Source organism: Hemibagrus wyckioides, linkage group LG28 (assembly GCF_019097595.1).
Source record: "Hemibagrus wyckioides isolate EC202008001 linkage group LG28, SWU_Hwy_1.0, whole genome shotgun sequence".
Classification (NCBI taxonomy): Eukaryota; Metazoa; Chordata; class Actinopteri; order Siluriformes; family Bagridae; genus Hemibagrus; species Hemibagrus wyckioides.
The window spans coordinates 7,045,017-7,058,814 of NC_080737.1; the positions used below are offsets into that span (position 1 = coordinate 7,045,017).

Genomic DNA, 13,798 nt, shown 5'->3' on the forward strand with positions numbered 1-13,798 from the left:
AGTGCATATTTCTGCTTGGTAGAAAATCTTGTTGAAATGCTTGTTGCCATTCCTTCATTTTGTTCTCATGTAATGAGATCTTCATATGTTATCTAACAAAAAACACAGTGGGTAGAGGATGCTGTGGAAAGAGGATGGCAGATTTTTTACTCTTTTGCATAACAAGAATGTCATAGAAAAAAAAAAAAAAGAACAGAGGTGTCGGCTCGTTGAGACAAAACCTTTGAAGAATGTCAAACAGCATGTGTCTTGAGGCGAACCACCCCCTGCTGTCCTGCATTGCATTTCAATAGCCCTGGCTTGACGCAGCGAAGCTTCGGTCGTGTAAAAGTGAATGGTGAATGTAAATGAGGTGAGAGCTGCTATACATCAGGGATTTTTTGGAAGGAATATCGATTTGTATGGCATCACAGAGCCTGAAATGGACTGCATCCTGTCATGCAGACATAAGCCTATGCATTTGTGTTTTGGAAAACACCATGGCAGTTACTCCATAATCATTTCCAGTTCAAATGATATTGTTTAGGTTGCTGTAAACTGGGACAGATTCCAGGATTATGAACGCATGATGGGATTTGTCAGCGTACCAGAGAGAATGGGTATCATCTGTCTTCTGTAATAGAAACTGAACTCATTTTTTTTTTTTTCCTAATAAATGTTGGATTACAAAATGGTGCCTTTATTGGAAGTTCCCAGTGAACTTTGTGAAAATCTGCACCGCACTTTTCTGTGAAAAGGATCCATCCTGGAGCTAAATTCCAAGCATGTGCTCTATACGTTGGAGCTCTTCTTTCTATAAGGCAGCACTGTCATTGCAGTTCATTTTCCGCTTGACGTGATGCCCTCAGAAGGAAGATGAGGAGATACGACCCCATCCTCCCCCACCTCATGCTCCAGGCTGTTTGTGAACTGGCCAGCTGAACCCCCAGAGCAAGGCCAATCTAGTACAGGATGAGCACAGCTAGATTAGATTTTTTTTTTTTTTTTTTGAGCTCCAATGGCTTTGGAGCTGTGGGAAGAGCTGTTTATCTTCTTCAAGTTGTTCTGCATGCAAACAAGTCCACGATGTCAGTAATGTGAGCCAGCTCTGACCAGCGGTACCCTGCAACTGATCTCTGTTTGATATCAATATCAAAAGGGACTTGCTGCTCAAAAAAGACATTTTTTTTACTTGTATTTGAAGATCTTAAAAATTCTAGACTGGAAAATCTTCAATTTGCAGTGTTTTTTCCTCCCAGTTTAAACCTACTACATCTACCACATTTATAGTATTTAACATAATCAAATGTTTCTTTCATATTTATTAAATTAATTTATCAGAACTTCATGAATAAATAAACTCCAAATGCCTGATCCTTTTATTTTTTTAATCAAGAAGCATAATCTTTCTTTTTTTTTTCAAAAGATTTATTACATTTATTTATTAGAACTTAATAAATAAATAAACTAAAAAAGCCTGAGTTTTTTTTTAATTAAGAAGATAATCAAATTTATTTATTTATTTATTTTTCAAATTTATGACATTTATTTTATTAGAACTTAATAAATAAATAGACTCCAAAAGCCTTTTATTTATTTATTTATTTTTAATCAAGAAGCATTATTTCAAAATATTTCCCAAAAGATTCAGACAAACATTTTTCAACAAAATATGACTTAATTTAATTAAGTAATAAAAAAAACAAAACATTTAATAAAAGCTATCTATAATTAAATGAAACTATCTATAATATCTCTCTGTAATTGGTAATAAGCTGGTATTTTCTGTAAGAAAATGCTTAACCTTTATGCAACGAGTCTGAAGCAGAGGAAAGAGGACTTTCAAGGTTTTATAAATAATTTGATTTATTCAAGAAAGAGAAGATTAGTGAAGGAACGAAGGTTTAAAGCTGTTATAACGTAAGCGATAAGAAGAACTTCCTCGTGTGAACATTAAATGGTGCTATAAATAATAAGTACAATAATCTTTCATCCTTTAATGTAATCAATAGAAATAAAACACTTTGGGAGGATAAATGCCATTTTATTAAGTTGAACAATCCTGGTATGAAATATATATAAATATATATATATATAAAATTTTTGCATAATTGTGCATCTGTTGTAATTTTCTCAGATTTTATAGAAATTGTAATGCATATATAATCCTAACATGTATTTTTATTTGTTAATGTCACAACAAATAACATCTGATATTAAGTCTAATCTCTGTGGGTGTCAGTCGATATATAAACAATAATCTGCTAGTAGTTGTATACATTTCGTACATATAGAATATTTCATTTCATTTATTTTTCACGCATATATATATATATATATATATATATATATATATATATATTAGCTCATTTATATTTTTGAATACACTTTGTAATTCTGAATACATAGATTATTTCATTTATCTTCATTTATATTCCATTTATATATATTTTTTTGTTCCCTAAAGCAGTCTTTGACAAAAGAATTTCCTTTGGGAATTAATAAAATTCTATCTTATCTCATCTTATTTTAGTAATAATTAATTGTTATGCATACAAGTAATTAATATAGTACAATAATAAGGTAAAGTATAATTAATAAAATAAAACATTATTTATTTTGGTAATTACCTTTAATTTTTGCCATCTTCTGCACTAATTTAAATATATATCTAATCGAATTTTATTTTAGAGTTTGCTGTGAAATGCATGCCAATATATTGCTGGCACCCTCCTTCAAACCGTCTTCACAGAGTCATTTATTATACCGGGAACTACGCACAGGCGTAGTTCCTCATGAATACTCTGCAATAATTACTACCTTGTCAATAATTAATATTCATTTACTCCATGACATGAGCAGCTGATGCTAATAGAGTCCGCTGATTGATCGACTTGCCCTCGGGCTCCTCTGAGTCTGGGTTTAATATTCCGGCTCTAATCCCTCACCCCCAGCCATGCTGGAAAACCCACTGCATTTCCAAATGTTCAAAGATGGATGGACTCTATTAAAAAGGATCGCTTCTCTACTTTTCATGTCAAGTCAAGGCCTTCGAGTCGTACACATATGGGTTTGATGTTCAGTCAGAGGTCTCCTCCAATTAAAAGGAATTTTTTTCCCCCTGCACATTCAAACACGAGAACTATCCTGAACATGAGATGATGCAACTTGTAGCTCTGGTTTTGATTTAATTCCCATTAACGCCACACTGACACAACAATTTAAAGGAACTGCATCATTAAGTGTAATATCAACAAATCTACAGTGCTTGGAATGATATCAATGGTGTACATGCTATCAAGAATAATAACCTCAGAAGTCAAGGAATGGCAAGATTTCACAATGAGCTTATACACATGAACTGCTTAAATAATAATAATAATAATAATAATAATAATAATAATAATAATAATAATAATAACCATCATCATCATAATAATAATAATAATCTTCTAGATACGATAGCAGGAATCGTGCTAGAATACCAGACAACACAACCTCTACTGGCAGGAAGGAGAAATGTCTCTAGCTGTTTTGATTAACCAGCTTATAACAATTGTTTACAAAATACAAAATGTATGAAATATTTTGTGAGGCATTAAAAATTTGCAAAACTTAGGAATTAAAATAGCTCAAAAACACGATCATTTTTCTTTTTATTCAGTATTTGTTTGCGTATATGGTGTCATACTGTGATACAGTAGGTGTAACCGATCAACAATAAACAACCGGCCCCAATGGAAATTGTGAAGAGTGAAGGCATGCAGCCATGTATCTTAGTTGACCATATTTGTAGGTTATATTGAAAGAAGGACCAAGCAGGTAGCGTCCAATAAGGAATATCCATGATGAAAAAAGTGGAAATCTGAAAAACATGGCAACTTGGAAAATAGAGTTCGCTTAAGAAGATTAAACACAATTGTTTTATAATTTTGCAACAAAAGAAAGGTTACAAATAGAGGAACTAATTAACAAACAGGTGAACACAACTGATAACAGACCAATGACAGGACAGCGGTCAAGAAGTTGGCCCAAAACCAAAAGAAGAAGAACTGAGGGCAAGAACAGTGGAATTCTTTTCTTTGCATATCACAGCTGAGGTCATAGCACAGGGGCAGCTATGATACAGCACCCCTGTAGCAGGAAGGGTTAAGGGCCTTGATCAATTGCCCAACAGTGGAGATTGCTGGTGCTGTGGCTTGAACCTCGATCCTCCAATCAACAACCACTTGAACCACCAATGGGAGTGTTTAGAAAGAGGGAATGTAGAATGACTGGAAAATGTTAGGAAAGATGTTTGATTGTAAAGATGTTATACAAGGAGGGAAGGGTTGAGTCCATGGACCCTTAGTAAACAGCTGTCCAGCAAACCTGTTAGGAAGTAAAATTATCCGGGTGACTCCCCTTGAATGGAAACTCTGGTACTGGACCAGTGGAAGAAGCAAAACAGTCACAGTTTTCCAGTGTGAAAAGTTTCCTCTCAAGCTTTTTTCCTTGTGTCATCTCAGGGTTTTTTCCTTGCCACTGTCGCCTCTGGCTTGCTCATTAGTGATCTAAATCTACATCCAGAATTCAGCAAAGCTGCTTTGTAACAATGTCTCACTTTTAAAGTACTTTGTGTGGTGGGAAAACAAAACCTCATTTTTTAGGGCAGGGTTTGAGGCTGAGAGAAGTTCATTACATCTATATCTTAGGGTCCCCCCCCCCTTGCTGTTTAGAAGGATTAGGCTGCTGTCAGGGGGATGACGAAAGACTGGATGAAGAAGAGAACACGAGGTGACATTAATGTGTGTGTGTGTGTGAGAGAGAGAGAGACAAGCTGGGATCTGATATAACCCCTGGGATTAGATGAGATGCATACAAGAGCCTTTGGAGGGTTCTTTCTGCCGCAGCTCCACCGCAGCCTGGCCCTGAACACCAAGTTTATGTAGCACATCATATCACTCATCTCATCAGATCTGTGTGCTAATCTATTTCCTGGCTATGTGAGCATCTAGTTATGTAACGAGGCACCGCTCGCCGTGCATTACCTCATTGTTTGTGTCACGAGATGGAATTGTGCGGACAGGACGGGAAAGCTGACCGCATGAGGGGCTTGGGGCGAGCTGAGGAACCCGGAGACGTTTGAGTCAGACTCGATGTGGGGGTTTTGCTGCCAAGACATATTAGGACCTACACCGCTGTTAATCAACACACACGCAACTTGCTCGGACAGGATTCGACTCTTAACAGGCGTGCATGTGCGCTCGTGTGAATCTACACACACGTGGTGCCTGGATAAAGAGCCTGTAGAGGCATGCATGGTCACATGCACAAATACAGAAATCAGACATACGTTCTCATTTACCTGGAGTTTCATTTTCATCACCAAGGCATGGTGTCTAAATATTAATATATACCTATATATGGAAGAAGCTTCTGAAGAGTCATGGAAACAGATTATATGTCTCTGCTTGGATACGTTCCCATTATAGCTAAGTTACAGCTTCACATCTTACTGTATAAAACAAACACTGAAACTGGAGACTCCTTCTAAAAACGCTAAATAAACCTCACGACATCAACGTAAACAGGTTTCTGTAAACAACCTGTGTGGGTCTATACAAGCTGTTACTACAGAAACCATAATGTGCAGTGGTTGAACAAAAATTAAAGACCGTCTTTGATTCGACTCGTGAGGATTGAGACGTTTGTGGTAGAAATCCATATAATGTTGCTGTATAAAGTGGATCAGAGTACATCAGCACTAGTACAAGCTAATCTAATCTCCTGCTAAAGTTGTGCAATATCGAGTGGACTGCAGTAGAAACTGCAGAGATACACAAAGAGTCAAGAGTGATGGTGTTATATATCCTCATATATATTCACCCCCACCGCCCAAGACTCATCCCATTAACTTGAACCTTAGGGTCAGCAGGCCATTAAACATTAACAGGATTATGGATTGTTTTACTGTGATGGGATTTGCACATGCAGGAGAGGTGTGTGTGTGTGTGTGTGATCTCTGCAGCACAGGTCTGTTTCATTAATTCAGGGGCTGAGGGACCACAGCTCCCTTAAACAGCGTTATGTTTCACGGTGGTGTGTGTGTGACGAAGTGACGGTGCTCCTTTCCCACGTTAATGGTTGCCTCTGTGTGACAGGCATTTCAATGCTTCTCACTTAGGCGCAGCATTCCTTTTCCTAGGCGGTGTGCTGAAGAAGAAAAAAATAACAGGAAAAGAAAAGACAGAAAGAAAACAAAAAATTTCTAATGTCACCTGGGGCAACAGCCTCTGTTTGCTGCATACACAATGAAACGGTTACGGCATGCGGGTGGAATGTAAGCGTAATAAGCCATCATATGGGAAAGTGTGGGTGAGGTGTGTGTGTGTGTGTGTATGTGTGTAGGTGTTTCCCAGGTGATGAATGCAGAGTGCTGGGGAAACTGTGTATAGAGTATAGTCAGAGAGAGATACTGACTCCACCTAAGGGCAAACAATCGATCAGGGAGCATGCTTAGTAGCAATTATATGCAGTGTCTGGCTATGTTTAGCATTCATTGTATGATGATATCATCTATGTAGCGCTGCTCTTCATCAAGTGGACAGCTTATGTCCTTTATAGTTCATATGCCTGAAGCTAAAATGCGAACGATCAAACACACCTGGTTAAATCCTCTAATCTAATATTAATATATCATGTTTAGAAAAAAAATAAATAATGACAGTTGTGTGACGTGCGCGAACACAAGGTGGAGTTACTTTTACAAACCCAGAGTTGACATAATGTAAGCTGAAGTGTTTTTTATTTCTCACAGCACTTTGCCAACGCTAACCATTTTGAGCAAGCAGCTACTGTAGTACCTGTTATTATCTAAGTAATGCTAGTCAATTCATGCTAACATCACAGAGTGTATAAATAAGAAATAGAATAAAATGCAGGGTAAAATGACTTGATAAACCATAGCCACAGCGACTCCACCTATTCCTATCTTCTGCATCCTCAACACTTGCACCATCATTTATTACATCCATATACCTCCTCTTTGGCCTTCCTCTTTGCCTCCTGCCTGGCAGCTCCATGTCCAACATTCTCCTACTGACATACTCACTCTCCCTCCTCTGAACATGTCCAAACCACCTTAATCTGGCCTCCCTAACTTTGTCCCCCCAAACGTCCAACATGAGCCGTCCCTCTGATGTACTCGTTCCTAATCCTGTCCAACCTCCCGTCACTCCCAAAGACAATCTCAACATCTTCAGCTCTGCTACCTCCAGCTCTGACTCCTGTCCCTTCCTCAGTGACACTGCCTCAAAACCATACAGCATGGCCGGTCTCACCACTCTCTTACTATTTTTCTATCACACAGAACTCCTGACACCTTTCTCCACCCATTCCAACCTGCACTCACTTTTTTTACCTCTTTCACCACACTCTCCATTACTCTGGACTGTTGACCCCAAGTACTTAAACTCCTGTACCTTCTTCACCTCTTACTGTTCCACTTCCCTCTCTTTCATTCACACACATGTACTCAGTCTTACTACGACTGACTTTCATTCCTCTGATAAACCGTACTGCTGATTTTTTTTTTTTTTTTTTTAAGACCACAGAAACACTGGTGTTATCATCACCAGCAGAAACACCTTTCACCTCAACTTTGCCACAACGCACAACTACACTCGAGGAAACAGCGTGAAATGAAGCTCAATATAAAAAGTATTAAAAGGAGTTCATTCACAGCTAAAAAAAAAAAAAAAAGAAAGAAAAAAGGAGGAGGTAATTTTCAAAGGGTACTTGGCTGTAATATAGAAAACAGTCGTCAAATTGTGCACAACATATTAAGTCTTTGTGGTTTTAGACGTAAGGTCAGTTTTGAGTAGAAGGCTGGCCGCTAGGTGTCACTCTGTTCACATCTCATTTCTCGGATTTATTTCAGTAAGCCGAAGAAGAACGAACGAACAGCTTGGAAAACATGGCGGCGCCTGAGAAAGACTCTAAACCTGGGAAACCTCCAAAGAAGGAATCGCAGCCTTTAATCATCGCCAAAAATCCTGCCGAGGAGCAGCGGCTCAAACTGGAGAAATTAATGCGCAACCCGGTGAGTTCTATCCTCACCTAGTTAGCCACATGCTAGCTGTTTACTTTACATAAACATCAAAGCCGCGTCCCGATCAGCGCTCAGTGATTATAGAGTCTCATTAGTCTTAGTGTTAGTGTTCATGTGCGGTTTGGGAGGAGACCGAAATTAGAACGGTAAAATGACACAACTAGGTGTGATGATATTCCACAGGACAAACCGGCGCCGATTCCAGAAAGACCGAAAGAGTGGAGTCCACGCGCCGCCCCGGAGTTCGTGCGTGACGTCATGGGTAGGTTCACGCGCACTAATTAGCGCTGTTCAGTGATTGGCTGACTTAATTAATTAATTAATTACTTACTACCGAACGATATAACCGAGGATCTCGGTATCACGATATAGATCGAGGTTTTAAAAGAAAAGCAACACGCACACATGCTGATGGTTAAAATACAACCATTTTAAATTCTGGAATTTCCTTCGGGATCAATAAAGTGTCTGTCTGTCTGTCTGTCTAAAATTCAAATTAAAAACATTTCTTTCTATCTATCTGTACAAAATTCTAATTAAAAAAACATTTGTACATATCTATCTATCTACACTATATTGCCAAAAGTATTCGCTCACCTGCCTTGACTCGAATATGAACAATAGAAAAAAGAAAAGAAAAGAAAGGGTTCAATATGACGTCGGTCCACCCTTTGCATCTATAACAGCTTCAACTCTTCTGGGAAGGCTGTCCACAAGGTTTAGGAGTGTGTTTATGGGAATTTTTGACCATTCTTCCAGAAGGGCATTTGTGAGGTCACACACTGATGTTGGACGAGAAGGCCTGGCTCTCAGTCTCCGCTCTAATTCATCCCAAAGGTGTTCTATCGGGTTGAGGTCAGGACTCTGTGCAGGCCAGTCAAGTTCATCCACACCAGATTCTGTCATCCATGTCTTTATGGACCTTGCTTTGGTCACTGGTGCACAGTCATGTTGGAAGAGGAAGGGGCCAGCTCCAAACTGTTCCCAACAAAGTTGGGAGCATGGAATTGTCCAAAATGTCTTGGTATGCTGAAGCATTCAGAGTTCCTTTCACTGGAACTAAGGGGCCAAGCCCAGCTCCTGAAAAACAACCCCACACCATAATCCCCCCTCCACCAAACTTTACACTTGGCACAATGCAGTCAGACAAGTACCGTTCTCCTGGCAACCGCCAAACCCAGACTCGTCCATCAGATTGCCAGATGGAGAAGCGCGATTCGTCACTCCAGAGAACGCGTCTCCACTGCTCTAGAGTCCAGTGGCGGCGTGCTTTACACCACTGCATCCGACGCTTTGCATTGCACTTGGTGATGTATGGCTTGGATGCAGCTGCTCGGCCATGGAAAGCCATTCCATGAAGCTCTCTGCGCACTGTTCTTGAGCTAATCTGAAGGCCACATGAAGTTTGGAGGTCTGTAGCGATTGACTCTGCAGAAAGTTGGCGACCTCTTCGCACTATGCGCTTCAGCATCCGCTGACCCCGCTCCGTCAGTTTACGTGGCCTACCACTTCGTGGCGGAGTTGCTGTCGTTCCCAAACACTTCCACGTTCTTATAATACAGCTGACAGTTGACTGTGGAATATTTAGGAGCGAGGAAATTTCACGACTGGATTTGTTGCACAGGTGGCATCCTATCACAGTTCCACGCTGGAATTCACTGAGCTCCTGAGAGTGACACATTCTTTCACAAATGTTTGTAAAAACAGTCTGCATGCCTAGGTGCTTGATTTTATACACCTGTGGCCATGGATTGGAACACCTGATTCTGATTATTTGGATGGGTGAGCGAATACTTTTGGCAATATAGTCTATCTATCTATCTATCTATCTATCTATCTATCTATCTATCTATCTATCTATCTATCTATCTATCTATCTATCTATCTATCTATCTATCTATCTATCTATCTATCTATCTATCTATCTATCTATCTATCTATCTATCAAATGTAGCTTAGTGTACTATTGGTATATTAGTTATTAGAATGTATCTGTTTTGAGGGTGATAATCATAACGCATTCTGTAAACAACAGGCTCCAGCGCCGGAGCAGGCAGCGGTGAATTCCACGTCTACAGACACCTCAGGCGGCGCGAGTATCAGAGACAAGACTTCCTGGATCGGATTTCTGACAAGGTATCAGCTTTGTGAGAACATAAATTCCACCCTTTTAAATGTCGTCTGTATTGTATTGCTCTAAATTTTCTCCTCAGTGAGGACTTGGTCACATTTTGGCAGGAGAAAGGAGAAAAGACTTTGTGTCTCTGTGTGATTAATGTGGGTATTTAGTGCTAATGTGAGTATTATTCTCTTACCTCAGCAAAAGCTGGATGAAGACTATCTGGAGAAAATAAAGGAAAACCAGCAGGCTGCTGAGGAGAGGACCGCCAAGCGCAGGAAGAAGAGGTGGCTGTGTTGTTTATTTAATGGGTGAAAAAAAACCCAGCAGTGATGATGATGATGATGATGATGATGATGATGATGATGATTTAGTGACTTGGTTGTGAAACTATAGTTCCTTTTTCAGAAACGGATATTATTATTATTATTATTATTAGCAGCTTAGTAATTATTTCATAAAATGTATTCTCATAAGAAGACTGATGGCATCATCAGTTCTGATTGATATTTACACTAACCAGGCATAACATTATGACCACCTGCCTAATATGGTGTTGGTCCCCCTTTTGCTGCCAAAACAGCCCTGACCCATCCTGCACTGTGTATTCTGACACCTTTCTATCAGAACCAGCATTAACCTCTTCAGCAATTTGACCAACAGTAGCTCGTCTGTTGAATCGGATCACACGGGCCAGCCTTCACTCCTCACGTGCATCAATGAGCCTTGGCCGCCCTTGACCCTGTCACGGTTTCACCATTGTTCCTTCCTTGGACCACTTTTGATAGATACTGACCACTGCAGACCGGGAACACCCCACAAGAGCTGCAGTTTTGGAGACGCTCTGATTCAGTGGTCTAGCCATCACAATTTGGCCCTTCATCAAACTCACTCAAATCCTTACACTTGCCCATTTTTCCTGCTTCTAACACATCAACTTTGAGGACAAAATGTTCACCTGCTGCCTCTAATATATCCCACCCACTAACAGGTGCCATGAGGAGATCATCAGTGTTATTCACTTCACCTGTCAGTGGTCATAATGTTATGCCTGATTATTGTATATGTTTTTATTTTTAGAAATATATTTTTTATGTCTCTGACAGGAGGTTCTGATGGATAAAAATGCATTGTATCCATACAAAACAACAAGATAAATATAGAGCATGCAATATGAAAGCAATTTACTCTAATGTACAAAAAAAAGAAAGAAAGAAAGAAAAATGGAAGGTGATCCAATATTTAAAAAGTTTAAAAGGGATTTTTTTTAAAGAACCGGTAATAAATCCGGATTAGCACAATCAATCATTATTGCTTTTTTAAAGCTGCTTTTGTTGTTTAGGGAGAAGCTCAAACAGAAAAAGCTGATGGCTAAGAAAGCCAAACAGGAGAGCAAGAACCAAGCAGGTATGACGAATTATTCCAACATGATTTTATATTTAATACATTTATTATAACCTCCACAGACTGATCATTACCTGATCAATATGTCTCCTCAGAGCCTGATGAGGAGGAGGACGAGTCCTCGGCGAGCGAAAAGGAGGACGAGGATGAGGAGGAAAAGAATGACCGGGAGGACGACGCCGAGGAGCCCAGCTTTGTCATGGGAAAGAGGTGACTTCTTAAGAAAGCGCCATGGTCCTGAATCCCAGAAGAGATTCTTCAACACTGAAATCATGAAATGGACAAACAGGACAAACCACAGAAATTTACTGGACGTTATTATTGTGTTTCTTTGTATTTTCTCGAATGTTCTTTTTTTCTTTCTTTTTTTTCTTGAACTGTATTTACTATGTTTTTTAATAAACATCACAAAAACAACAGTTCTTCTCATCCCCTTCTTTTATTGACAGCATTTGTTTTCTTTCAGAGAGAAAATAGATGTCTGAAAGGCCAAAACATGAAAAGACAATTCTCAGCTTCTCTAATGAGATTTCTTTCCCAAAGCTACTATGAATATTGTCACGAGAAACAAAAACATTTCTTTGCTAAAACTTTTCAGAAGTCAAGCCAAGCCTCCGGTTCATGTTTTAGGCTTAGTAACCATGGAAGCGCTTTTATTCTTTAACTACCACAGCCGGAGGACATAAATAAACAAGGAGTCTATAGCTGCTTTGACTCGACGCTTAGGAATCAAGAGAGTTTTACATATTTTAATCCTTGCCTGTGTTTTTTAAATTTTTTTTCCTCTCGGTGAACCATGAAATTGGAGATGCTAACGGCTTTGGCGAGGTTGTGAACATTTTAAGGTATTTTTTGAACACTTGTGCTAACATCTAACCTTAAAAAAAATACTGCTTGGTTCAGTCAGAAGGAGGTCATCAGCAGATTTCCAGAACTGTTGACCAAAAGCGATGTAAGGAATGTAGCACCTGAAGGTGTGTGATGTTCTAGGAAACCAGTCCAGCACTGGGTTACACACTTCCCACCCTCAGCTTAATCATTTTCCATGAATAACCTATTTAACATTTTTTGGATGTTTTAAACACCATGCCATGCTTTTTTTTTTTTTATCTGTTTATAGTTGCATGTAAACATTTCCTGTTATGTGCTATAATGTCTATGAACACTACAAACAGTTTCACCACCCTTGTTTTGTCGAAATGAAAGGAACGTAGCGTTACTGAAAAGCCTGCAAAGAAAGCCGTGACGCTGCAGACGCCTTTTTAGAAACATTACATAAATGTTACCTCCCCTTTTATAAAACTTATAAATGCTTCTGGGGTTGGGGGTGGGGTTGATTCCTGTCTCCGCCCCATGGGTGGAGTTTATACCTTCTCCCTGTGCTTGGAGGTTTCATCAGGGTTCTCTGGTTTCCTCCTCCAGTCCAAAGCTGTGTCATGTAGCCTGATTGGCATCTTTACATCATCCGTAGTGTCTGAATGATGTATGGATGACCCAGGATGTCCCTCACAACCAGCCTCCAGGTTCCCTGCAAACCCATGTCGGATAAGTGCTACAAAAAAATGGATGGATAGATCGTTGTTGTCTCGTTTTTGTTTCCAGCAATCAATTCAATGCGTTTATCATTCCGCTTAGATACTGTCCTCTGAGTTTGTTACCACGGAAACCACTCAGGTTTGAGAATTCCACCGCTAAGAAGTGAATGAATCATTTTTCACATAATTCCGTCTCTCTATTTCATTTCCTCTGAAAACCTTCCAGAAGGTTCCGTCTTATACCGTACCAGGACACGCCCACGTTTCATAATTATTTCTTGTTTATTTAAACATCTTTGAACTTCATTTGTTCAATCAAATTTCCGTTCAGCATTTTTGTCCCCCACAACCGTACATTTTCATGATAATTTTACAAACCATATCATCAGGAGCGTCACGGCGTGTTGGTCTATCCTGTTTTCCTGTTTCACCGCCTTGACTCTTAGCTAGAGGTTTTTTGCTGTTTTTTTTCCCTCAGCAATCTGAGTCATCATAAACAGCGGTGTTTTGTCTATACAGGTCCTGGACGAACTGGTTTCACCCATCCCTTTTAATTCAACTGGATAATCTCCGTAGACCTGGTACTTGGATTCGCTCAGTTTGACTGAGGAATATCTACAGCATTCCATTTTTTCCCCTTTTTCTAGCTAATGTTATTGCTCAGGATGT

General features: G+C 39.4%; 1 protein-coding gene and 1 long non-coding RNA gene across 2 annotated transcripts; one reads left to right on the forward strand and one right to left on the reverse strand.

Annotated features, from left to right (window-relative positions):
- The first annotated feature begins 7,887 nt into the window (after positions 1-7,887).
- On the forward strand, positions 7,888-12,013 carry prkrip1 (PRKR interacting protein 1). Its single transcript, XM_058382807.1, has 6 exons — positions 7,888-8,062; positions 8,255-8,333; positions 10,107-10,207; positions 10,392-10,477; positions 11,533-11,597; positions 11,690-12,013. Exons 1-6 carry the CDS (start codon positions 7,937-7,939, stop codon positions 11,806-11,808), a joined length of 576 nt encoding a protein of 191 aa, XP_058238790.1. The 5' UTR covers positions 7,888-7,936; the 3' UTR covers positions 11,809-12,013.
- LOC131348140 (uncharacterized) lies at positions 11,721-13,588 on the reverse strand. The gene is made up of 3 exons (XR_009203891.1): positions 13,508-13,588; positions 12,965-13,146; positions 11,721-11,858 (listed from the first exon to the last, which is right to left on the reverse strand). It is a non-coding gene; the product is annotated as an uncharacterized LOC131348140 (long non-coding RNA).
- Between the last annotated feature and the right edge of the window lie 210 nt (positions 13,589-13,798).